The 27,357-nt window shown below is 42.8% G+C and overlaps 1 protein-coding gene across 2 annotated transcripts in view; it reads right to left on the reverse strand.

Moving 5' to 3' along the window:
• The window catches only part of B4GALT6 (beta-1,4-galactosyltransferase 6), a 147,205-nt gene that overhangs the window by 25,084 nt on the left and 94,764 nt on the right, over nt 1-27,357 (reverse strand). For both annotated transcript variants that reach the window (XM_056521778.1, XM_056521776.1), the window contains exons 3-5: nt 25,223-25,336; nt 19,839-19,960; nt 5,129-5,245 (exon numbers count right to left, since the gene is read on the reverse strand). In XM_056521778.1, coding sequence (XP_056377753.1) covers nt 5,129-5,245; nt 19,839-19,960; nt 25,223-25,336 — 353 coding nt within the window. The remainder of the gene's footprint in view (nt 1-5,128; nt 5,246-19,838; nt 19,961-25,222; nt 25,337-27,357) is intronic.

Below are 27,357 nucleotides of genomic sequence, written 5' to 3' on the forward strand. Positions count from 1 at the left end.
AGGAGCTATCACATTGCAAACATGGATGTAAGTGGATACACTATGTACAGCACTGTGGAATATGTTGGAGACACATAATGATCTGCTCAGGCTAGAGATGCCGGGAAGTTTATTTCAAGCCTCCAAGAGAGGATACGGTCCGGGAGGGCATTATACATTTCTAGTGATCTCTTATCGACCACCAATATACCATAAAAGTCTGGCTTAATAATAGAGGTGTCCTCTAATCATGTCTCTCTGCTTCCCCATACAGACAGCCATAGCAACCTAGGAAGACCCCAAAGCTCTATTTACTAAGAGTTACCTTAGTAACAGCTGCTATCATAGTGACACTGAGGATATAAAAAGTATGTTAAGTACACTTAAAGGGGAACTCCGCCCCTAGACATCCTATTTTCAGAACGCTGGGTTTGGGCGGCAGTGGTCGTGACGTCACGCCACACCTCCCTCATGTCACACCCTCTCTATTCATGTCTATGGGAGGGGGCGTGGCAGCTGTCATGCCCCCTCCAATAGACGTGGAGGGAGCGTGGCGTGACATCACGACCACATAAACCCAGCATTCTGAAAATAACTTTGAGAACGCAGGGTGCTGCACGGAGATCGAAGCGATCCCAGAGGCGGGACCCCCGCGATCAGACATCTTATCCCCTATCCTTTGGATCCCCCTAAACAACATTACATTTTTTTTTTTTTTTTTTTTATTCTTTAATAACGCTGCAACTGCAATGCCTTAAATAATTCATTTATCAGGTTATTTAGTGTAAACCCTAAACCAATGGTCTCCAAACTGTGGACCACGGGATGTTGCAAAACTACCGATAACTATCCGGGCATTCTGGGAGTTATAGTTTTGTACCATCCAGAGGTTCACAGTTTGGAGATCACAGCTCTAAACTGTACGAAAAATATATATCATTTAGGGCTGAAAAGATTAATCGATATTATTGATTAAAGTCGATAATGGAAATCATTGTCAACGACGGCCATCACTAAAGTCTGTGAACTGCTTCTTCTCCCCTGCAGCAAGGCTCATTGGTTAACCCTTCAGGTGCTGTCCCTTCGCTCTTACCCTTGGTTAACTCTTCAGGTGCTGACCCCTCTCTTTTCCCTGTTAACTCATTACGATGCGGTCCCCACTTTCTCCCGTCCTTTCTACCTTTTTGTGCATCGGTCTGGCTTGCAAATCTAGCCCACTCCCAAAAAGCCACGCCCCCTTCTATTTTTTTCTTACAATGGGGGGTATTTATCAAAGGAATTATGTGTTTTTTTCACGTAACTTTGACGCAATACTTTGGCGCAGTGTCCTTTTGCACCAAAGTTTGGCACATCTTCTCCACTGTCATTTTTACAACTTTCTCAAAATCACACGGTCCTGTGTGTGATTTTAACTTTAGTCAGTAATTCATCATTTGCGCAAATCCCATTTTTTTTGCGCGAATCCCGTTTTTTGGGCGCAAATCCCCGCCAAGAAATTTTGCACATGGAAAACACACTTAGCAATGTCAGAAAATGTAAAGGGGTCAAAATACATTTAAATTTTTTTTTTGTGAAAGCAGCGACGCCTCCAGGGCTGCTCAATACTATCCTGCGACATTGTTGTCTCTGAGGAACCTTCACCCTCCGTTGAGCCAGCATTGGACATGGCCACACAGGTTCAGGAAAGGTAAGCACTAAAGCAGTGGTCTCCAACCTGCGGACCTCCAGATGTTGCAAAACTACAACTCCCAGCATGCCCGGACAGCCAACGGCTGTCCGGGCATGCTGGGAATTGTAGTTTTGCAACATCTGGAGGTCCGCAGGTTGGAGACCACTGCAATAAAGTAACAAAACAAAAAAAAACACTACCCAAGTTGAAAATAAAATCCATTTCACATGGTGGCTATAAACCCCACAAAAGAAAATAACTCATGTCGCTTGCTGATATACTGCAGGAGGGACTCCGAAATGGCTGCTCTACAGGGTAAAATACGTGTCCTCTGTGGTGGTAAGTTCTGTGTAAAAGGCGCTGTGAACAGCTGATTTCAACATTTCAGCCAAAATTACTAACAACTTGCACCAAATGATAAATTTGGTGCATGTCCACGAAAACCAAAGTGAAAAAAAAAAGGTTAAAAAGAAACTTTCAACAGGCAAAATTGATAAATACCCCCCAATACGTTCATCCCAGCCACACCTAAGGTGGGCATATGAGGGACGGGATAGGAGGATAAAAGCTCTTTTACAGCTCTTACTGGTAGTTTCCCTGTGACCCAAAACTTGTCTTTCAGCATAAACCTGTCTACATTTCTACATTCGGTATTAGGAGCGGTCCTGTTGTACATAATCTCACCTTTACAGTATTTTTTCCAGCTCCCTCCCTCAACTTCCTGCTCGGAACGCATGCAAATCATATGACAGATGTCACAACTCTAGGAGACTAAAAGACCGCTCTGTCCACACTTCACTGAATATAGCACTTTCCACAATTTGCACTCTCCGGCAGAGCCCACTAATGAAACCGGTGCCCCCCGCCATACACTTTATATGTAACCAGAGTTAAGACGTTCACCAAGTACTGTGTGACCGCCATACTTTATACCTACACAACTTAAAGGGGTACTCCGCCCCTAGACAACTTATCCCCTATCCTTTGGATAGGGGATAAGATGTCAGATCGCCGCGGTCCCGCTCCTGGGGACCCCGGGGATCACTGCTGCAGCACCCCGCTATCATTACTGCGCAGAGCAAGATCGCTCTGCACGTAATGACGGGCAATACAGGGGCCGGAGCATTGTTACGTCACGGCTCTGCCCCTCGTGATGTCACGGCCCACCCCCGTCAATACAAGTCTATGGGAGGGGGCATGGCGGTCGTCACGCCCCCTGCCATAGACTTGCATTAAGGGGTCGGGCCGTGATGTCACGAGGGGTGGAGCCATGACGTCACGCTGCTCCGTCCCCTGTATCGCCCGTCATTACGCACAGAGCGAACTCGCTCTGTGCAGTAATGATGGCGTGGTGCCGCAGCGGCGATCCCAGGGGTCCCCAGCAGCGGGATCGCGGCGATCTGACATCTTATCTTCTATCCTTTGGATAGTGGATAAGATGCCAGGGGCAGAGTATCCCTTTAAAAAAAGCTTTTATACATACATACATATCCATCCCAGCCCATTGGTTCTATCAGGGGAATGCACGATCACAAAGACCCTTATAAAGAATGTGATGACAAATGCAGCATTTCCAGTATTTTCTCTGTGTTACTTCCTCTTCCGCAGACACTATAATGTCACATCCACCTCTGAGGGCTAGAACCAGAGTTCCATACTGCTAGCGAATACAAGGAAGTACAATACTTAGCGTTATTTTTATCACTTGTCTTTCTTCGCCATATATTTAAAACTTTCATAGAACAATTACTGGGGATTTCACGGCCTTGCAGCAGTTCTGTAAAATATTTTTCTTATCTACACCTATCGAGACCCGCACATTTCTTAACAATAACCAACATTCTGTACACTTCCTGGGTCCCACACATTCAAAAGGGACAGCGCTCTAAGAGGGGGATCTGTTTTTCAGCTTTAACTCTGATGCAATTTCCAAGCCCAGTGACTGACTTAGCAGTGTCCTCTTCACATTATAGATATATATCTTAGGGATGCAACGAAATGGAAATTTTGTGCCGAAACAGAAAATTTAGGTTGCGCTAGGCCGGAAACCAAAACCAATATCGTTTTTGTAAAATTGCATTATCAGAATTTTTTAGTTAAATAAATTTGGGAATTTAAGCAATCTAAAATTAAAAATTCTATGCGAATAACAAAATGAACAGTTTTATTATTACGGTAAATAAGACAAAAATTAACCACCATTTTGTCCAAAATTGTCCATAATACTAATAAAATTAATTAAATAAATAAAAAATACTGATGCAAATTAAAGGGGGTAAGTGTCTGATCATGGGATCTGACCTCTGGGACCGCCCCCCTTGAGATTTCCTCAATGGGGCCTGGCTGTTCCAGCTGAATGCTTCAGCCCCCACCTTTCAAGGCACACTTGTCTAGACAGCGACGGCTCGCTTGACCAATCACCTGCATCCGATGACCGGCTGAGCGGGCAGTCAATACAGAGACATGACTGATTCGGAAGGTGGGGGCTGGAGTGCTCAGTGGGGATAGCCAAAGCCCCATTTCCCCATTTGGGAAAAATGCAGCAAGGATTACGTACTGGGCACTGCTTTAGATGTGCCAATCCTGGGGAGATGCAGTAATCCTGCTGGTACTTGGCGCCAACTGCGCTTCTTCTGCCGAACTTGTAAGGCTCCTTTCACACTACATGTTGCTCCGTTTTAAAGACCAGTTATAATGTCCCGTTAAGAAAACCCTTAAAAACGGCCGTTAAACGGCCGTTACAAAATCCCATTTAAGTCTATGGGATATTTTGATTATCTGTTATCACCTGTTAATAACGGACATTATTTGTGGCAGGAGGAAAAAAACATTACATGCACTAATTTTTCTCCCTTCACAAACAACGTCTGTTATTCATAACGGGCTATAATGGGGGATATCAGATAATCACAGACTTCAATAGGATTTTCTAACGTTTAACGGCCGTTTTAAAGGATTTTCTTAACGGGACATTATAACGGGTCTTTAAAACGGAGCAACATATAGTGTGAAAGGAGCCTAAGTTCCAAGCCATGCCCCTGCTTTAAGCCACGCCCACCGAAATTATCGACGGGAAATTACATTAGCTGAAAAGGCCATTTTTCGGCACATCCCTGAAATACTTTCCATGGGATTTATCATGAATGCAGATTTTTGTTCAATGCGCACAGCAAGAAAAATGATGAAGCCAACGCAGACATGAAAATAGCGGAAAGTTAGATAACTGCAGCACAAGTCAATGCGCGAAATACATACACGCAGGCACATACAAGTTGATAAAAAACATTTGTTTATATTTCACTATGCCAACTCTCATGTTTTTTCCCCATGGAACATTGCCAGAAAAATAAGTCTCCTCCCTTGGGGTTAGTTTTTACTGAATGCTTACGTATAGGTCAACAGAAAAGCCAGAAGTCCTAAAATGTAAAAGTCTTTACTAGAAAAGCAAAGAGGGAAAGTGACCCTGCTCATGGATCATACCTGCTCAATGACGTAGAAGGAGAACTCTAAGCGCTGCCTCTGTAACATAGGGATTAGATGCCTGAAGAAGATGGGCAGGTGTTCATGGCGATTGCGGAATGGAATAAGGATTGCCACCTGTAACATCAAGAAAGGTACAAGTGTAAATAATAAAAAAAAAAAATCATCAAGTATACTACATACACAAAGGAGAAAATATTGCAAAATGTTTATCTGTACACTTGTTAAATTTTTTTTCTTCCTGGTACTGTAACAGACATTTATATCTCTACAGACATATGTAGTCAGACAGTGAAGCGGTGGAACAAGATAACGGCCTCTTTGTTCTAGCAATCATTGGGTATCACAAGGCACTGACCCTACTCCTGACATCAGCTGATGTGTCTCAGAGAACTTTGCCTTTAAGCCTTGATTTCCCTGTTAGGTTGGCACATATGTAAGGGTCAGTTTCTAGTACCGAGAGATAGATGTAGAAGGAGTTGGCACTCATCTGTAGTGTGGTGCACGTGGACCAGAAGATATATGCAGTAGGCAGTAGTAGTCCCGGCACACACAGAAGAGTTTATTCATGTGTATAGCAATACAGCGGCTCACAGGTGGCCTAAACGCGTCCTGTGAGCCACTGTATTGCTATACACATGAATAAACACTTTAGGTGATTGTTGCATACAACTTGTGTGTGCCGGGACTACTACTACCTACTGCATAGTTTCTAGTACTGTGCTTGCAATGTTACCAGGCAGTAGGTTCTGTGCAAACCAAAAGCAGCGGGGGGTCTACATTTATAGCGAGGGCGAAAACCTGTCAGATCTAAAAACTTTTATATGTTGTTACAGATAACAATTAACCTCCTAAAAATGCAGGGCGTATCTGTACTCCCTGCGCCCAGTTCCAGTATATAAAGCGGGGTCACGGCGTGACCCCGTGCCATACTAGGTCGGTCACAGGCTAACAGAGTGCGGCACCGATCACTGTGCCGCACGCTATAAACCCTTTAGATGCGGCGTTCAAAGTTGATCACCATGTCTAAAATGAGAGTGAAAGGTTCCCGGCAGCTCAGTTGGGCTGATCGGGACCATCGCTGTGGAATCGCAATGCGCCCATCAGCTAGGACGCAGCAGGAGGGTCTTATACCTGCCTCTGTCATGTCCGATCGGCGATTGATTGCTCCAGGCCTGAAATCCAGGCTTGAGCAATCATCCGCTGATCACCCTGATCTTTGCCATGCTAATGCACGGCAATGATCTGTGTATAAGATCGGTATGTGCAGTGTAATAGCCACTAGGGGGGGGTCTATAACACTGCAAAAGAAAAAGTGTATAAAAAAAAAAGAAAAAAAAAAAAGAAGTTAAAAAAGATACTTTTATTAGGGAAGGGGTTAAATTAAGAATCACCCCCCCCCCCTTTCCCATTTAAAAAATAAAACAAAAAACTGTAAATAAAAATAAAAACAAACATAATGTGGTATCGGAAATGTCCGAACTATAAAAATATATAATTAAACGGCACGGTCAATAGCGTACGCGCAAAGAAATTCCAAAGTCCAAAAATATATTTTTGGTCACTTTTTATATCATGAAAAAATGAATAAAAAGCGATCAAAAAGTCCAATCAATACAAAAATTGGTACCGATAAAAACTTCAGATCACGATGCAAAAAATGAGCCCACATACCGGCCCATATGCGGAATATTAAAAAAGTTATAGGGATCAGAATAAGACAATTTTAAACGTATACATTTTCCTGCATGTAGTTAGTAGTAGAAGATTTTTTTCAGAAGTATGACAAAAATCAAACCTACATAAGGTTTAACTGTACGGACCTACAGAATAAAGATAAGGTGTAATTTTTGCCGAAAAAATGCACTGGGTAGAAACGTAAGCACCCAAAATTACAAAATGGCATTATTTCTTCAATTTTATCGCACATTGAATTTTTTTCCCGTTTCGCCATGGATTTTTTTTTTTGTAAAATTACTAATGTCACTGCAAAGCAGAATTGCTGGCGCAAAAAATAAGCCATAATAAGGAATTTTAGGTGCAAAATTGAAAGCGTTATAATTTTTAGAAGGTGATGAGGAAAAAATGAAAATGCAAAAACGAAAAAAAAAAAACCCGCATCCTTAAGGGGTTAAAGGCCTCTTGTAATATGGTTGTTTTAAAAAGGTTTGAATATTTAATTAAGAAAATGGCCCCTGAAAATCCCACCACAAGTTTGTTAGTATCAACACCTGGTTTTGGCTTTAAAACTGCAGCAAAACTGCAAAGTTTAAAGGGGTACTCCGCTGTTCGATGTCTGATCATGGGGGGCCTGCCGCTGGGGACCCCCCCGTTCCCCCCTGCAGCAGCCCGGTACCTCAGCAGCCCAGATCTAACTTTTCTCTGAGGCTGATGACTGGCGGTGCAGGGGTCGGCTGCCCCTTCCATAGACTTGCATTGAGGGGGCGGGGCCGTGACATCACGATTCCCCCGTTTTCTGCACTGCTCTGTCAGCAGCCTCAGAGAAAAAAAAAAAAAAACTTAGCTCCAGGCTGCTGAGGTACCGGGCTGCTGCAGGGGGGATCGCGGGGATCCCGTGATCAGACATCTTATCCCCTATCCTTTGGAGTACCCTTTTAAGAGCACCTTAAGGGGGCATTTTTTTTAAATCTGTGTAGAGTAAGGCTATGTTCAGACCTCGAAATGTCCACACGGAAAATCTTTCTTCCGACATTCCAGAGACTGCGGGTCCGCATGGGAATACGACCATGCATTCCATGTGGAGTCCGCAGAAGGAATGAACGTGTTCATTCTTCTTGCTGATGCGAAAATTGGAATTTCAGTGCCAAAATATAATGGAAATTCTGTTGTGTGCACAGCGCAGCAGAATTCCGTTGAAATCAACACGACTCTACTGCAGCGGGATCTCCGTGCAAAATTCCAAGTGGAACTCTGCACAGAAATTCCGAAGTGTGAACATAACCTTAGGCCCTTTAAACACTACCGTTAGGACACGGTAGTGTGACGGCTGTCGGGACCACCAGGGAGAATAGCAGGAGAAAAAATACTGCTTGCGCTTTTTCTCCCGCTATTCTTGCTGAAAAAAAGCAGACCCACAGCAGATCCGATAGACCCACATTGACACCCGCTGTTTGCCCTCAAAATTAAAAAAAAAAAAAAAGGAGAAAAAGAGAGAGTTTGACGGTCGTTCTTGATGGAGCACAACAGTAGTGTGATGAATGTATAGTAGCTTAAGGGTGCGTTCAAACGCTATTACTAGCAGCGTGTTTCCCACTGAAGAAATGAGTTACGCTACCATTGATTTAAACGGGTCCACAGACAGTCCGCAATAGTGTCAGATTTGTGGACTGTCCGCAGACCCATTCAAATTAATGGTAGCTTAACTCACAGCGGGTTTCCCACTGCGGGAAACCCGCTGCTAGTTACTAGCGTGTGAACGCACCCTAAAAGGTAAACTCCACTGGCCAGCGTTTGGAACATTTAGCTCAGAACGCTGTGTATGCACTGTGTTCGGCCACGCCCCCTCATTGCAAGTCTATGGGTGCCGCAGTGCGCACACACCATTCGGAACTAAATGTTCCAACTGCTGGCCAGTGGAGTACCCCTTTAAGAGTTGTGCAGTTGCCTACAAAAAAAAAAAATTATAATCAGAGTTTCTTTCAATTTATAAAAAAAAATACAAAAAAAGGCCTCTGAAAAATGAAAGAAGCAATCTGATTGGTTGCTATGGGCAACTGCATCACACTCTCTCTCTATACAGGTTTTGATAAATCTCCCCCCAAGTGCCCATTTACACTACGAAATTATGTGTGCAGTGGGTGCTGCCGAAATAAATAAGCACTATCACCACGTGGACATGTGCCATATGATTTGATGGCAATGCAGACCACAGTGATTTCCATTGTAAGGGTACGTTCACATGAGCAGACCCACAGCGTATTTTACACTGCAGATCCGCCGCTGAAGGACCCCTGCATGGTGGCTTTACACGTGCCTGCTCGGAGCGGCAATACGCCGCTATGAGCAGACACACTGCCATGTGCGAGTCGCAGCGCACATGCGCAGCTGCTCTCTGCCTAGCTTATAGAGCAGGGGGAGCAGCCTCTGTGTGCGCGAGTACACCGCGCATGCGTCGCAACTCACACATCGCTTCAGTGTGTCTGCTCATAGCGGCGTATTGCCACTCCGAGCAGGCACATGTAAAGCCACCATGCAGCAGTCCTCAAGCTGCGGATCTGCAGCATAAAATACACTGTGGGTCCGCTCGTGTGAACGTACCCTTAGGATGAACATGTTCATATTATTTGGTGGAGCCCCATATCCAAAATTTCTGTGCTGAAATTCAGTCACGGAAATTCTGCAGTGTGCAGAAAACCATGGGGCCAGAAATACCATAGTAGGAATGGGCCCTAGGTTTTGTTTAGGCTTGTGATACAGTATTGAAGCCAAAATCAGGTGCGGCAATAATAATGCCTTAGTACGGTGGACTCGGACTGTAGCCCTCCAGATGTTGCAAAACTTCAACTCCCAGCATGCCTGGACAGCCATTGGCCACATCTGGAGGGCTACAGCTTGAAACCAGTGACTTAGTAGAAGTAGCATCTGTTCATTATAAAAATAAATATATACAAAGGCGCTATAATGGTTTACGATTAAACTCTGAATATCAATAGAGAAAAAAAAAGTTATTCCGCTCTGTACACACACAGTGCACATGTTATCACTATATAGTATAAATGAATATGGCTCCCTAGGTAAAACCTATTTCGCTGACTGTCCTTGTATGTCAGGATCCTCATTCCCCTTCTGATTGTACAGGTCGTTCCATGGAGGGCAGGAGACTTCACCTGTGAGGAGAACAGCCTCGGCCGGCGGCGTCTCGGCTCACAGAAGTTCAGCGCGCTCAGTGAAAGCAAAACCGGCAGGACCAGTGGCTGCGTGACGTCACAACAATAGCCTGTATGGACCAAAAAGCCTACACGTTACGGAAAAAGCTTTTTCCTTCGACAGGGCTACGCGGCTCCACAGGACATGTGATTTTATACTGTTTTTCTCTCACTGCTGTTACGTTCCACTTTATTCATTCTTTCATAAGGCTTAGTAGTATAGGTAAATAGTAAACTCGTCCTTAATTCCATAGTCTCTTCTCAAGGATTTATTTATAGTTTTTCAGCTGATTAACACCTAGAGAAACGTGATCAAAAACGCTGCCGAAAGACGCATCAGAACCGCACTGTGGGACTGATGTTCTACATATTTTTGTATACTGAACACATTAAGGAACCACACTAGGTGAATAATCCTATGAGGCATTATTTGCATATAAATATATGTTCTTCATATGAAAGCAAATCATTCAAAATTGACATTTAACCCATTAGGAATCAAAGTGTTGAGATTGAAGATCCAACGCCCCTCCGCTCTCGACATTTGGGCTATAAAATCTCCCCCTCTCCATGATGGGTTAATTTTCTCTATGCCGTAAAATTTGGACCCTTTGAATGATGCCTTATGTCTATCCATATTGTGTTTTGATAATTGATGTCCCTCGTATTTTCTTCTGATATTATATAAATGTTTCCCAATACGCTTGCCCAATAGGCGTTTGGTGCGTCCAACATAAGTTTTTTCGCAGGGGCAATCAATGCCGTATATTATGCCCCTGGTCTTGCGATTAATGTGGGCTTTTATTTTATTTTATTTTTGAACGTACCATCACGGCTTTTGATTTCTAATTTGGGGCTCCTTTCTTTTGTAATTAAACAGGCTGGACATGACTTAGATGGATCTAAACCAGATTGTTGAAAAAACGGCATAGCACAGGTCTTTTGATTTTTTACAGTGAAAGCTATGATATTACCTATATTTTGAGGTTTTTTTAAATAAATGACTGTTATTTGGTAAACTTTCCACCACAATTTTGTCACCTTGTAGAATGTTCTAATACTTGGTGGCAATACGTTCCAGTAAGAACATTCATTTTTTCCTTCTTCCCGTATTTCTCCCCTGGTTGCCATGACAGGTGTATTTTTATCTTCCAACAGGAGGTGTCTATCCAGATTTTCCACCTCCTTCATAATTTCCTGTAGGTGCCTTTCCTCATATCCTTTATCTACAAACTTAGTCTGGAGTTTGGAGGCCTCCTCTCTAAAGACATCAAGCTGGGTGCAGTTTCTACGAAGACGTAAAAATTGACTCCGAGGAATATTTTTGAGCCAAATCGGCAAATGACAGCTAGTAGTATAAATATAACCAAAGTCCCAAGAAGGTCGGCGCTGCCCGAAGACCAAATATAACGATAATCCAAATGAAGAAAGGGTCCGTAACGTGTAGGCTTTTTGGTCCATACAGGCTATTGTTGTGACGTCACGCAGACATTGGTCCTGGCTGTTTTGCTTTCACTGAGCGCGCTGAACTTCTGTGAGCCGAGACGCCGCCGGCCGAGGCTGTTCTCCTCACAGGTGAAGTCTCCTGCCCTCCATGGAACGACCTGTAAAATCGGAAGGTGAATGAGGATCCTGACATACAAGGACAGTCAGCGAAATAGGTTTTACCTAGGGAGCCATATTCATTTATACTATATAGTGATAACATGTGCAGAATAACTTAGCGTTGCCACTACTGCAGAATTGTTAATTCACTATCCATCAACAAAGCTATGTGCTTCCTGAAGCATTTTTTTTCTCTACTGATATTCAGAGTTTAAACGTAGACCATTGTAGCGCCTTTGTATATATTTATCTTTATTCATTATTAGTGGTTCAGATGGGACCCACTTAATATAACATGGAAGCTTTTATATATAATATATATATAAAATACCATAGCGCCAGTGTTCATTTTGAATATTTTTAGCATCTGTTCTTTATTATATCTCTCTTTTTATTTTATTTTTTTATTATTTCACACAAGGAGTGGATTCTAACTTAGTTTTATAAAGGTTCGGGTGACCTGTGTTTTGTCAGTCGAAGCATGTATTGAATCAGCTGTTAGCTGTACTGTGTAAATAAAAACCAAATGCGTTTTGGTGCAGTGTTTTATTTTTATGAAGTACAAAACTGCAGTACAAACTGCACTGTGTTGGAGCACCCTCACACTGCATTTCGTTAGTAATCATTGTAGAAATCCAGGTAATTGCAAAAGGTTCTCTTAAATTGTGTTGCAACAGTATGCACACAGCCACACGCCCAGTACTTGGATAAGAGCTGATGACTTCAGCGTGTGTATGTCAAAGTATTTCATGCCTGTGCCTCAGAAGAATGAGGACTCATCACTCTTCTATGTAGACACCTGCTCTGCACATGCTGAAATAGGAGGAGGGCTGCAGGGAACAAATAACGTAAGACTGCTGAAGACAGTGTAAGTTTTCTGTTCACTCCCAGGAACACAAAAATAAAAACCAGAACAGAGCCTGATCCCATCACCTAAAAGGACTAACAGCACCAGACCGACTTCATTGACTTTAAAGGGGTACTCCACCGAAAAACATCTCATCTCTGGGACGGCAGCGGCGACATCTGGAACACGGAAGCATGGAGCTTCCGCGTCTGTGACGTCACGCCCCCTCCATTCGTGTCTATGGGAGGGAGCATGACGGCTAGTACGTAGCCATCACACCTCCTCCCACAGACATGAATGGAGGGGGCGTGTTGGCTGTAGTCACCAGTCTTCCGGTACGAGCAGAGTTCTCTCTGTGCACTGATGACTGGGGTGCCGCGTCGGAGATCGCGGGGGTCCAGTTACTGGGGAAGGAGATAAGATGCTTTTCGGCGGACTACCTCTTTAATGGGATTCGTAATGGATCCATCAGCCTTATGGAGGCTTTAAAGGGGTACTCCGCTGGAAAACTTTTTTTTTTTAATTAAATCAACTGAAGCCAGAAAGTTAAACAGATTTGTAAATTACTTCTATTTAAAAATCTTAATCCTTCCAGTACATAGCTGCTTTATGCTCCACAGGAAGTTATTTTCTTTTTGAATTTCCTTGCTGTCTGACCACAGTGCTCTCTGCTGACACCTCTGTCCATTTTGTGAACTGTCTAGAGTAGGAGCAAATCCCCATAGCAAAGCTATCCCACTCTGGACAGTTCCTGACATGGACAGAGGTGGCAGCAGAGAGCACTGTGGTAAAAATTCAAAAACAACTTTCTGGCATCAGTTGATTTAAAAAAAGTTCTCCAGCGGAGTACCCCTTTAAAGGAGAACTCCGGCAAATCTATACTTATCCCCTATCGACCGGAGAGGACACGCGCTCCTCACAGTGAGAGCCGGTGTGTCGTCCTTGAGATTTTGGGGTGTCCCAGCGCTCGAACCCCCTGCCCTCTCTGTGAGAAGCGCGTGTCGTCTACTGGTAGAGAGATGGCATGCCCACCATTCATTTCTATGAGAACGCCGATGATGCCCAAGTGCTGGAGAAATCCAGCAAAAATAGGGGATAAGTTTATTTTATCTGGATTTCTCCTTTAATGCAAATGTGAACAAAGACTTAGCATCAGTCACCTAAAGGCTTACAAAAGGAAAGCAGTTTTTTGATGAAAGTATGAAAAATATGAGAAAGTATGAGGCTAGGTTTCCGCACAGGTTTTTTCTGGCATTTTATTTGTAAAGTCAGAAGCCAAAGTGAGAAGTAGACCCAGTAGGAAGGAGAAGTACACATGTTTCTTTATATTTCTCATTCCTTTTGAATATACTTCTGGCTCAAACACTGCAGTGGCAGTTTAAAAAAAAAAGAAAGAAAAGAAAAGAAAGAAAACGCCAGAAAAAAAAAAACTGGTGTGAAAACCAAAAAAACTTGTGTGAAAACCTAGCCTTGCCCAGTTTTGCTTTTTATACACGCTAAGTTCAAGAATACACAAAAATCACTTGAGATATGTCCTCGGACCCTGCAGTGTTGTGTAAAAGGAATCCACAGTGCAAATATGATCACAAAATTAAAGAGGGTTATTCAGGAACAGAAAAACAGAGCGGATAAAAAACAGCACCACTACAGTCAACAGGTTATGTGTGGTATTGCAGCACAGTTCCATAGAAGTAAATGGAGACAAGTTGTGATGCCAAACACAATCTTATCACAGGTGTAACACTGTTTTTTGAAGAAATAACTGTGAAATTCTATTCCTGGATAACCTCTTAAACTCCCAGGGGAATAAAGGATCTGACATCCCAACATAATAGATTCTTCTTTTCTTTGACGAAAGAGGTTGGGGCCCTGCCAGGCTGCCCTTGTACACATTTGATTGGCATTCAGTTTACTTCAATTTCAATGGACATCTTTATATACTGTTATATTTTTGGCTGTTGCTAACACTTGTATATTTGATCCTTTTGTCACAAAAGAGAATTGTTAAAGGGGTAATGCACCCCTAGACATCTTATCCCCTATCCAAAGAAAAGCTTGGTTCTCCGTGTTTGTGACATAACACCGAGCCCACTCCATTCATGTCTATGGGAGGGGGCATGGATAGAGGTGGCATGACTGCTGTGGTTGCCCGTCATCTGCCACAGAGCGGAGTTTGCTCACCAGAGATCGCGGAGGGGCCAAGCGGCGGGACCCCCACAATCAGACATCTTATTCCCTATCCTTGGGATAGGGGAAAGATGTTTAGGGGAGGATCACACATTTAAATAAAATAAGAAAAAAATAATTAAGGTTCAATACCAAATGTTATTTTCAACTGAACTGGTTATTTTGGATTTGAGATAGTAAATCACGACTCTCACGAGTGCCCATTTTCTACTGCAAGCACTGTAGATTCTTATATCTGACAAACTTGTTACTATGAATATACTACACAACCACTGACTTTCCAATGGCATTGTTAGGCACCACATCCATTGCAACAAGACTTGCTCAGTTTAGGATAAAATGGTCATAAAACAGAGAAAATTATAGGTAAAGTGTTTTGTTTCCAGGACATAGAACGTGCATTTAACTTAGTCATTAAAAACAACATATCGGTGGAAAACCTATTAAACAAGTAAAAACCTTATTCGAGGATTATTATTAATTTGGAATATTGTCTCACATGACCCAGATTAACATTCACACTGTGCAGGATAAAAAGAAAATGACCATATTCATTAAATACCAGCAGTAAAAGCCTCCATACACAGATCCATTTTATGACCGTGACATCAAAAATCAGATTAAAAGCATAGACGGATCAAATGCTTATATTAAACCCTCCCAAGGATTATTAGAGAGGAATATGACAGATAAATGGTAAATTGCATAAAGGCAATTTGTTCTCCTAAAATGCACAGCATAAGAATAAATATTACCACTAAATCCAGCTAGTGGACATACAATGGCTCCCCGCTCAAGACTCCGCACATACAGAATGGCAGGCAGTGCATTCACCACATACACTTGTTTTTACACCAATATCATTTTTATAAAGGATCTGAAACTTGTCAACGGGAAGCAACAGAAAGCACTCACAAATTGAGATCAATGGGGATCAAGAGATTAAAGGGGTACTCGGGTGGAAAAAAAAAAAAAAGAAAAATTCACGTCAACTGGTTCCAGAAAGATAAACAGTTTTGTAAATTACTTCCATTAAAAAATCTTAATCCTTCCAGTACTTATCAGCTGTTGTATACTACAGAGGAAGTTGTGTAGTTCTTTTCTGTCTGACCACAGTGCTCTCTGCTGATACCTTTGTCCGTGTTAGGAACTGTCCAGAGCAGGAGAGGTTTGCTATGGGGATTTGCTCCTACTCTGGACAGTTCCTGTCGCGGACAGAGGTGTCAGCAGAGAGCACTGTTGTCAGACTGGAAAGAACTACACAACTTTCTCTGTAGTATACAGCAGCTGATAAGTACAGGAATGATTAAGATGTTTTAATGGAAGTAATTTACAAATCGGTTTAACTTTCTGGAAGCAGTTGACTTGAAAAGAAGGTTTTCCACCGCAGTACCCCTTCCAGTACTTATCAGCTGCTGTATGCTCCACAGGAATTTCTTTTTGAATTTCTTTTCTGTCTGACCACAGTGCTCTCTGCTGACACCTCTGTCCGTTTTCCACCAGAGTACCCCTTTAATAAATCCAGTGGTTCCAGTAAAAATACAAAGCCATCAGTAGAATTGGACATGTTTCGGGTTATACTATCAGTAGCAACAGATGTGTTTTGAGTTATATATCCTTAGTCATAAGGCATGTACATGTGACCAGAACAGGCATGCACAGTGACTAACGATTTATAACCTGAAATGCGTCAGTTTCAAATGATTACTAGATTTTACTAGAACTACTGTATTTAAGAAAACACCTTGCATTGCATTTTCCATGTTTCGGACATTCCGTTTATCAGGTGAAGGCTGTTATAAAAAGGGGGCAAGCTTAGATACAGGGGGCATCTCAGTCTACCAGATCTCTTATTACCACCTGAGCAGTAGGGGGAGAGGATTTATCTGCCAGTAGCACATTCATTTCCCACCAATATTGGTTTAATGTGCACCAGTATTGATGCTGAAGACTAAAGGGATGCGTTCTATCCATGATTTCCAAACTGTGGCCCCCGAGATAAAGCAAAACTACAATTACCAGCATGCCTGGACAATTGGTTGTTTTAGTGTCACGGCATGGCTGGGTTTACACTACGGAATTTCAATTTCTACGGAATTCTGCTTAGAAATTACAGTGAGAAATTCCAGTGCAGTAGAATCCCAATGTGCACCACACTGTGAAATTTCCACCACCAAAAAATGGTGTTGGTCATTTCTTTGGCGGAATCCGCCTGGAAAACACTGCCGTCTACGGTGATGGCACAGTACGCGCAGCCCTGGCTGCACTCAATCTCCGGTCTGATTTTTTTCTGGCAGGAGAGTCCATCGTGTGAACCTAGCCAAAGGTGATACTGTTAGATGATGTGGTTACTCATTTAATAAGTACCTGTCACCAAATAAAACTTTTAATATAGTGCTTTTAAAATTATCAACATAAAAATGTTTAAAATGTAATAGAAAAAAAAAACAGCCGGCAGGAGTCCAAACTCAGGAGCTTGATTATCAGCTGCACAGAAAGTGAAAGCTCCACAGATTCTCACAGAAAGCTGCACAGACTGACAGCTAAAGGAGAGCCTCACTGAAATCTGCACAGACTGAAACATGCAGAGTTTGAGGTCTTCTATTCATCACAGTGCTGCAACAATGTGAGGGCGGAAGTTGTCCCTCAGCAGGCTCCAGTGATGTCATGCCTGCTGGGAAACGCCCACTTTCTCCTGCTGGGAAATTGCACTATGCGAGCAAAAAGAAATGTATTATACACCGCTTTTTTAAAGCTCTGAAATTGTTTTTAAGGGCAGGAGGGATGTTAGGAGTAGATAGGGAACATAGCCTGAGGGAGTTGAGAACAGTTTATTTGGGGACAGGTCAATTTTAAGTATAATTTAAAAGGGTAACAGTTACTAGTGTTTTTGTCTCCTAACTGCATTGGCTTTTGGAGGTTTTTACACGTGGCAACATTGCTATGAAATTCCTATTGTAGTCACATGTTATAGGGCCTCGACAGGTAGGTTTAATGGTCGACTTCACACACAATGATTTGCTGATCTAGATACTATTGTTATCTAGTGGCCAGCTATGTATGTAACAAATGAGACCAAGCATATGCAAAAAAGCTATGTAAAAAGGCACCTTCTGCAGGACTGCTATATAAACCGAAACCAAGAAAAACGTTGCCCCAGCACAATAAAAAAAAAAGCTGAACACATAACTTGAACATGCGGGTGAAACTAAAATAACTGCACCCGGTCAGTGATAAGAGATTGATCAGCACTCTTTGATAGAACATAGTGGTATGCATACTGCATTATATACATTAATGTACATATGTCCTGAATTGAGCCATTAGTATTATAGTGGGCAGAAAAAGTACTATAAAAAGTAGCTTTAAACCCTAACTGACAAAATATACTGTATTACAATATCCAAATTTGAAAATAAACCTGTTCTTCTTGTCAGTACTTTCCTACAATGGTCCCCAAAAGCTCCTGTTCCATCTCCTTCCGAACCCCTGCTCTCCACCGCTTGTTGCCTTTTTCGAGATAAGTCTTCCTAGCAGGACCTGTTCATACAGCCAGTCACTGAGTAAAAAGTTATACCGCTGCAAGCAGTGATTGGCTGAGTATGCAGGTCCTGCCTCTCAGAAGCAGTAAGTAGCGGTGATGAGTGGGGGACCAGATAATGTGAATCTGTGGGGATGCAGATTTTGTTGCAGATTCTCAGCTATACCTCTATACAGTTATTGGTAAAATCAGTCACAAATGCACAAGATAATGAGCGACTGCAAATCTGCAGGTAAAATTCACAGGCGTTCTGATCCTGTAGATTCACCCAAAGGAGGAAAAAAAAATTTTTCCCCCCAGATCACAGCATGGCGGCAGCAGCAGCTTCCAAAAGTATTCTTTTTATTAAAGGGGTATTCCAGGCAAATACATCTTATCCCCTATCTAAAGGACAGAGGATAAGATGTCTGATCACCAGGGATCCCGCCGCTGGGACCCCCGTGATCTCCGTGCAGCGCACGTATTCTATGGGGGGCTGCATCTTCAGTCTCGGAAACCTCTTTGTTTCCGGGACTGGAGATGTGACGTCCCCTTGTGACGTCACGCCATGTCCCCTCCATTCATGTCTATGGGAGGGGGCGTGGCAGCAGCCACGCCCCTCCCATAGACATGAATGGAGGGGGCGTGGCATAACGTCTCCAGTCCCAGAAACAAAGAGATTTCCAAGACTGGAGATGCAGCCCTACATAGAATACGGGTGCTGCACAGAGATTGCGGCGGTCCCAGCGGCAGGGTCCCAGCGGCAGGCCCCCAGCGGCAGGCCCCCAGCGATCAGACATCTCATCCCCTATCCTTTGCATAGGGGATAAGATGTATTTGCCCAGAATAACCCTATAACTCACTGAGGTGCTGCCTCCCTCAAGACTGCTGCCCTAGGCACAGGCCCATAGATGACTGATGGTAAATACAGCCAGTGCATTTCTAACATAGTGTGTATATTACTGTGAGAAGAAGTAAATACCATAATGATCCTTTACTCCATGAAAATCTGAGCTTTCTGAATTTCCTACTGTAAAGAACAAACATCTAGACACAATATAAACTCTCCATTGTTCTTTCTCCTGAGGAGCTCACACACACTGTCATATATACATACATACACAGCCCAACGAAGTGATTTCTTTTCGTTTACAAAATAAGCTTTCATTAAGCATCTTGCCAAAAAAGAAGGAATTTATGGAAACTAATGCAGAAGTATCCAGATGATAAACTATAACAAGGAAAGTAACCAGCCTGGTAGGTTACTGTATGTGACACCTTCCTCTTTGCATGCAGTAATAAATGGCCTGTACTCCGCCCTTGATCATAACTTACTTTGCCACTTCCACTACATGTATCAAAATTCGGCACATGTTGAACAAATTACCCTGAAAATGAGAAGCATGCTGCATGCAATCTGTGCAATGCTCCCCATGAACCATTTTTCCCTTTTATGACACTTGTAGTCACAAAATAAAGATACTTTTTATGTATAAACCATGTGTTGGTGGGCAGTGTAACAACGTATACTTATTCTTTCCCGTTGCATTGTAATTTGCTTATCTGCGTAGTTGCCATCTGAAAAAAGACTCTTTGTGACAGTAAACCTCACGTTAGCGGATGACAAGCAGTCATACAGTCATTCCCCTTCAAAGACAATCTCACCTTCCAGTGAGGAGTGCAGTCCGTAGGTTTCCAGTGCCCTCCTGGGCCAATATTTAAGTCAGAAAATTGCTGGTGAATTTCTTCTAATGTGATCTCACTCATATTGATATCGGTAGGTCCACCTGCGGTAAAGAAAGAATTCCAGTTAACAGGTACTATTTCCCCCCATTTTAACTAGTATCACTTTTATAGTACTGGTATGTGCTCATCTTTGCCGAGCCAAGTGTAACTTTAAAGAGTTCCGGTCACCAAATAAAACTTTTAATATAGTGTTCCTTGAGTAATTAGCCGACACTTTCTAACTCACTTGCTTTTAAAATTATCAACATAAATATGTTTAAAATCTAATATAAAAAACGGCCACTAAGTGGTTAAACAGTGAGTTTGGTTAATACAGTGAGTTTGGTCTCCTCCCGGCCTGGCAGGAGATCAAAATCAGGAAGTGCTTCTCTGCACTGAGCTTGAATGACAGCTGCACATAGCCTCACTGAAAGATGCACAGAGCCTGAGGTCTTTTATTCTTCACAGCACTGCAACCATGTGTGGGCGGAAGTGCTCCCCAGCAGGCTTCAGTTTCTCCTGCTTTCTCCTGCTCAGAGATTGCACTAAGTGAGCAAGAATACAGGTATGATACAGAGCTTTTTAAAGCTCCGACATTTTTTTAAAGGGTGGGAGGGGTGTTACGAGTAGTTAGGGAACATAGCCTGAGTTAGTTTAGAAAAGTTTATTTGGTGACAGATACTTTTAAAGCTTGTAAAGAAGTCATCTATACTTTTATTAGCGTGAGTGAGCTGACAATAAAGACGGGAAGGTGCAAGAAAAACTCCCTGTGGCTATTATGATACTGAATGGAAGAGACAGGTTATATCAGAATAGTCTGACTACAAGCCTGTATGAACAGTAAACAAAAAATAAATAAAAGAAAATGACACTCTGTCGTTCCTCCCCTCTCCACTGCTTGCCTTGCTCAGTCAGGACATCTAACTAAGCATGTAAAATGACAAACATATTAGGGAAATGGGGAAATGCATGAAACCATTAAAGAAGAGACAAAACACCTGGCCACTGTTCACACAAATACATATGCATATATATTATATAATATATATATATATATATATATATATATATATATATGTGTGTGTGTGTGATCACTTAGAGTTCCAAAATACAACTGGCCGCTATACTTAGATCCTCTAGTGGTGCTGCACGCAAAAGGATACAGTCCAGGCAAATATACCGTAGATTAATAGAAGAACGGAGCACTCACCATCCAGGATTTGCTAGTAGTCACTTTATTTCATATCACATGAAACATCAAGGAGCAGTACGGGCTCTGCCCGTACTGCCCCTTGATGTTTCGTGTGATATGAAATAAAGTGACTGCTAGCAAATCCTGGTTGGCGAGTACTCAGTTCTCCTATTCATCTATATATTAGGGAAATGCTCTACGAGGATGTGCACTTTGCTATACACTTTAGCACCATATACACAGTTAGCACCATACTACGTGCTCACTACAGCATTTTCTTATAGCAAGGAAATTGCAAACCTTTTAATTTTTTATTTCATTTTTTATGATCTATACAATCAATGGGAAAATCCCTCTAACCAGACACATTCGCTGGCATCAGGAAGTAGGAAAAATTTGGAGCAAAAAAAAAAAAAATGTGATAAACCACAAAAGGAAAAAACTGCTTTTTATTTTAAAGCAAAACCAAATATAGGTTTTCCTGATCAGGTCATTGAACCTGAAAGAGTCAGGCCAGTATGGAATTATGAGGAAATTAAAAAAACACTACTATAGAAGAACAGTTTATGATGGCACTATAACTAAAAATATTGCAGGTTGTGCACTCTTAAAACTGTAGAGGCAGAAGGAATATTTGTTTATTTATAAAACAATAAAAACACATTTTAAGTATTATAATAATAATAATAATCTATATCTATCTATCTATCTATCTATATATATATATATATATATATACACACACACACACACACACACACACACAGTTTATATATACCACTGTATAGGAAAGGGCAGATTTAAGTTAGTCTTGTAGTGAGCAGCCTGCATTTCTATGTTGAGTACTGTAGTGTGCGGCCACAGCGCTTTGTTGTGTACTGTAGTATGTGCTATGCTGTATATTGTAGTATACAGCAACAGCTCTATCTTGGGTACTGTAATGTGTGGCCACAGCTCTCTGTTGGGTACTGTAGTATGCGGCCACAGCTCTCTGTTGGGTACTGTAGTATGCGGCCGCAGCACAATGTTGGGTACTGTAGTATGCGGCCGCAGGACAATGTTGGGTACTGTAGCATGCTGGTGCCGCACTATGTTGGGTACTGTAGTATGCTGGTGCCGCACTATGTTGGGTACTGTAGTATGCAGCCACAGCACTCTGTTGGGTACTGCAATATAGGGTCGCAGTTCAATGTTGGGTACTGTAGTATGTATGTTGGGTACTGTAGAAAGCAGCCCCAGTGCTATGTTGGGTACTGTAGAAAGCAGCCCCAGTGCTATGGTGGGTACTGTAGAAAGCAGCCCCAGTGCTATGGTGGGTACTGTAGAAAGCAGCCCCAGTGCTATGGTGGGTACTGTAGAAAGCAGCCCCAGTGCTATGGTGGGTACTGTAGAAAGCAGCCCCAGTGCTATGGTGGGTACTGTAGAAAGCAGCCACAGTGCTATGGTGGGTACTGTAGAAAGCAGCCACAGTGCTATGGTGGGTACTGTAGAAAGCAGCCACAGTGCTATGGTGGGTACTGTAGAAAGCAGCCACAGTGCTATGGTGGGTACTGTAGAAAGCAGCCACAGTGCTATGGTGGGTACTGTAGAAAGCAGCCACAGTGCTATGGTGGGTACTGTAGAAAGCAGCCACAGTGCTATGTAGGGTACTGTAGTATGCAGCCACAGTGCTATGTAGGGTACTGTAGTATGCAGCCTCAGTGCTATGTAGGCTACTGTAGTATGCAGCCTCAGTGCTATGTAGGGTACTGTAGTATGCAGCCTCAGTGCTATGTAGGGTACTGTAGTATGCAGCCTCAGTGCTATGTAGGGTACTGTAGTATGCAGCCTCAGTGCTATGTAGGGTACTGTAGTATGCAGCCTCAGTGCTATGTAGGGTACTGTAGTATGCAGCCCCAGTGCTATGTAGGGTACTGTAGTATGCAGCCTCAGTGCTATGTAGGGTACTGTAGTATGCAGCCCCAGTGCTATGTAGGGTACTGTAGTATGCAGCCTCAGTGCTATGTAGGGTACTGTAGTATGCAGCCTCAGTGCTATGTAGGGTACTGTAGTATGCAGCCTCAGTGCTATGTAGGGTACTGTAGTATGCAGCCTCAGTGCTATGTAGGGTACTGTAGTATGCAGCCTCAGTGCTATGTAGGGTACTGTAGTATGCAGCCTCAGTGCTATGTAGGGTACTGTAGTATGCAGCCTCAGTGCTATGTAGGGTACTGTAGTATGCAGCCTCAGTGCTATGTAGGGTACTGTAGAATGCAACCTCAGTGCTATGTAGGGTACTGTAGTATGCAGCCTCAGTGCTATGTAGGGTACTGTAGTATGCAGCCTCAGTGCTATGTAGGGTACTGTAGAATGCAACCTCAGTGCTATGTAGGGTACTGTAGTATGCAGCCTCAGTGCTATGTAGGGTACTGTAGAATGCAACCTCAGTGCTATGTAGGGTACTGTAGTATGCAGCCTCAGTGCTATGTAGGGTACTGTAGTATGCAGCCTCAGTGCTATGTAGGGTATTGAAGTGTGAGGCTGCAGCATTGTGCTAGTCCTGTAGCTCCATCTTTATGCTGACTGCTGGTACTGGTATTGGGTCCTGGGAAACCCGTCTTTTAATATCTAGAATGGTCTCTGTAAGATTAAAGAAAACAGTCATATTCTTTCTACTTATATGAAGCCAGAAATTAAAAAGGACACTAAATATATGTTGCGCTGTTGTATATAATTTAACCTCAAAAGCTGATAGATACAAATGAGAAAAGCTCCTTAGACTTTTATAACAGTATCCTCTCCAGCTTACGCATAATACATAGGATGCATCAGTTATGCCATAAAGATACAATAAAAATATTTTGTAAATGAGGCCTTATTCCAGAATTGCATCCCTACAATGTCATATATCTCCCATTCTATGACACCCATATCCTATTGTAAATTATAAAGATACTGTAAGTCATCAATAAATGCTGGTAAACTTGTTACCAGTATTAAAGGAGTTCTGTAGTGAAAAATAACTTATGCCCTATCCAAAAGGATAGAAAAGGATAGGGGGATAAGTTATAGATCATGGGGGGTCCGAGTACTGAGGTCCCCCCCCCCCCCCGCGATCTCCTGAACGGGCTTCGGCAGTCTGCTGGAAGTGGGCGGGCCGCCCCCCGCACGGAGCGCAGGCCGACACGCCACATTCCATAGAGATACATGGAAGGAGGGTGTCTGCCGCGGCTCCCTGCGGGGTCGGGATAATTTATTTATTTAAAGGGGTCCTGCAGCTAAAATAAACTTATCCCCTATCCACAGGAAGGGCATAAGTAGCTGATCGCGGTGATTCCGACCACTGGGACCCCCTGCAATCTCTGGAACAAGACCCAGTCTCATTCAGTGAGGAGCATGTGTCGTCTACCGCTAGACAGAACGCGCTACATAAATTTCTATGGGAAAGCAGACAATGCCTTAGTGCTGCACTCTGGTCTCTTTGGAGCTTCCACTCAGAGCCGGGTCCCGTGCTGGAGATTGTAGGGGGTCCCAGCGGTCGGACCCGCAGCGATCAGCTACTTATCCCCTATCCTGTGCATAGGGGATAAGTTAGTTTTGGCTGCAGTACCCCTTTAAACCTCTGCTTCTTCTGGAGAACAGTGGGATGACTCACTCAGTAATTGTCAGCCTTCCCTGTTTGAGGACTCAGTCTGATTAAGACCTCCCACTGGACTCCTAAGAAATAAAATTCAAGTTATCTTCACCCATCTATATATCTGATCACTTTGTTTTTACTCTAAAACGTGGAACCTGTGGTCTGGATAGCATTTTCAACATAACAGGTTCCTTTAAGAGGCTTTTCCTTACCAATAATAGGTATTTAAGGCATAATGCTTCTTTAAGAAGAGAAAGATTTAAGTCGGGAGTAGTCTAAATAACACTAAATCCAGGATACACAAAGTAAACTCTAGGAGCTGGCAGACTGTTTCAAAAGGTAATTTTACCCAAGATTAGATTAGACTAAATTCCATAAGCTTTAACTTTGACTTTTTGTTTATGGCCAGCAATAAGAACTTTAAGAAACATTAATAGACTACAAGCCATAAAAGTAAAGCACAATTTAATTTTATTTTTTTTTTAAGTTTGTTGTCTACGGTATCATAATACATACGCATAAAAGGCAGCTTCTCTGGGCACGGAAGGTGTGGAGAGATTGTAAAGTTTTCCGGAAGATACATGGTTGACTGTGCAGTGAAATCCGTAGAGTTTGTACCATCTGGATAATCTGCAAGGAAAAAGACTGATTAAAATTAAGGCCCGAAATTATCAAATTATTGTGACCAACAATGAAAAAAAAAATCTTCCACTGTCTGCATAGCTGAAGTTAGAGGTTACAGTCGACTGTGAACCTAATGAATATGCATAACATCCAAGCTGTTACATCACTCAATACTTATATACAACACGCCCCCCTTAATGCAAGTCTATGGGAGGGGGCTTGGCGACAGCTACGCCCACTCCCATAGACTTGCATTGAGGGGGCGTGACGTCAGGCCTCAATGGGTGTGGCTGTGATGTCACGACCCCCGCTCCAAGCAGTCGGAACAAAATTTTCCAAACGCTGTGGCAGTGGAGAACCCCTTTAATCTGTAGAGAAAAGAAAAGAAAGGACCGACGGACGGCGCCTCGTGTATTTACCCTCAATAGATCGGGTGGTGGGTGGGGGGGGCAACCCCACGGGGCTTATAGATGGCCGCTCACCTTGAGATCTATGCAAAAAAGCATATCACCCACGATATAATCTGGGAACTGTAGTGCGAGTCGCTGCTATGCCGATGGGTTGCAGGAGGAAACAAGTCGTCCTGGGAGTCAATATTAGAAGTAGAGCAGGAAAAAACCCTCAGGGATGGCGCTGCAGACTCTTGTAGACAGATGAGGCGGACGCCAAAGGTAATAGGAAAGTCCTCAGCAGGACATTTTATTAAAAAAACAATAAAATGGACAAGATTACGCCTTTCGGGAGGATCCCTCCCTTCCTCAGATCAGGATCTGATCTGAGGAAGGGATGGATCCTCCCGAAAGGCGTAATCTTGTCCATTTTATTGTTTTTTTAATAAAATGTCCTGCTGAGGACTTTCCTATTACCTTTGGCGTCCGCCTCATCTGTCTACAAGAGTCTGCAGCGCCATCCCTGAGGGTTTTTTCCTGCTCTACTTCTAATGAGAACCCCTTTAAGAATCTTTATCTTAAGCTGAAAACCACCAAAAACTTTCTAGAAATCTCCATCTTAGTATGGGTTAGAGATAATAGCCATGAATGTCAGTGGTCCAACTGTATGGTATATATGCAAGGACAAAGTTCTACGATAAAGCCAAGGCCTACTACCTCCTGTCCACACTTAATATAGAGTGTGTTACAAACAGCTCTGACACCAGCTACAGTAATGCTTGCGGCATCTTTCATGCACAGAACCATGTTGAAAAGAGATAAAACTTAAAAGTTCAGTCAACACTTTTTATAAAACCAGATTTGAATGGATTTATAATTTATCTAAATCTTTTTTAGCAATAGATGTTTGTCTTCCTACTCGCATTGTAGCAAAATGATTATAAACTATCCCTGGTTGTTGCATTAAATTTCTGTAGCTTAAAACATCAACAAATGAAGAAAGTCACAGCAAATCAAAGAAAAGGACGGTGTAATTGCTGGGATATGCCATCACTTTATGATCAGCGGAGGCCTGACCTCTGGGACCACACTGATCCCGAGAATCACTGGGCTGCAGAGCTGATTTGGCGCTAATGTAAGGGAAAGCTTCCCTAGACATCTCATCCCCTATCCAAAGCATAGGGGATAAGATGCCTGATCGTGGGAGTCCCTAGCTCCCTGCAAAGATTAAAATGTCAAGAATCAGCACTGTGGCTCCATCTTTCTTATTAATAATCTGTGTCAAATAGGTTGGACCCCTACGGATCATACCATAAATGTGGTACCCATTTGTACAATGAGTATTTACCTCTAAAGGGTACCCATAATGAGAATTTGATAGATGACTATCATGCATTTTTCAAATTGATATGTACTTCAAATTCTGCACCATGAACCGGAAGGAGTCACCCTCCTCCCCGCCAAATATGCCCATTCATTATTCCCGCTCCATCCCCATAGCAGTCATCTACAGTGCGGGACCCACCACAATGCCAATCTATGGCGCTGGGTCTCCCAATGAAGACGGCCGCCACGCCCCCTCCCATAGACTTGCATTAAGTGGGTGGGGTGTGACTTCACGATCCTCCGACACCTGCA

This window comes from Hyla sarda, chromosome 5, assembly GCF_029499605.1.
Source record: "Hyla sarda isolate aHylSar1 chromosome 5, aHylSar1.hap1, whole genome shotgun sequence".
Lineage (NCBI taxonomy): Eukaryota > Metazoa > Chordata > Amphibia > Anura > Hylidae > Hyla > Hyla sarda.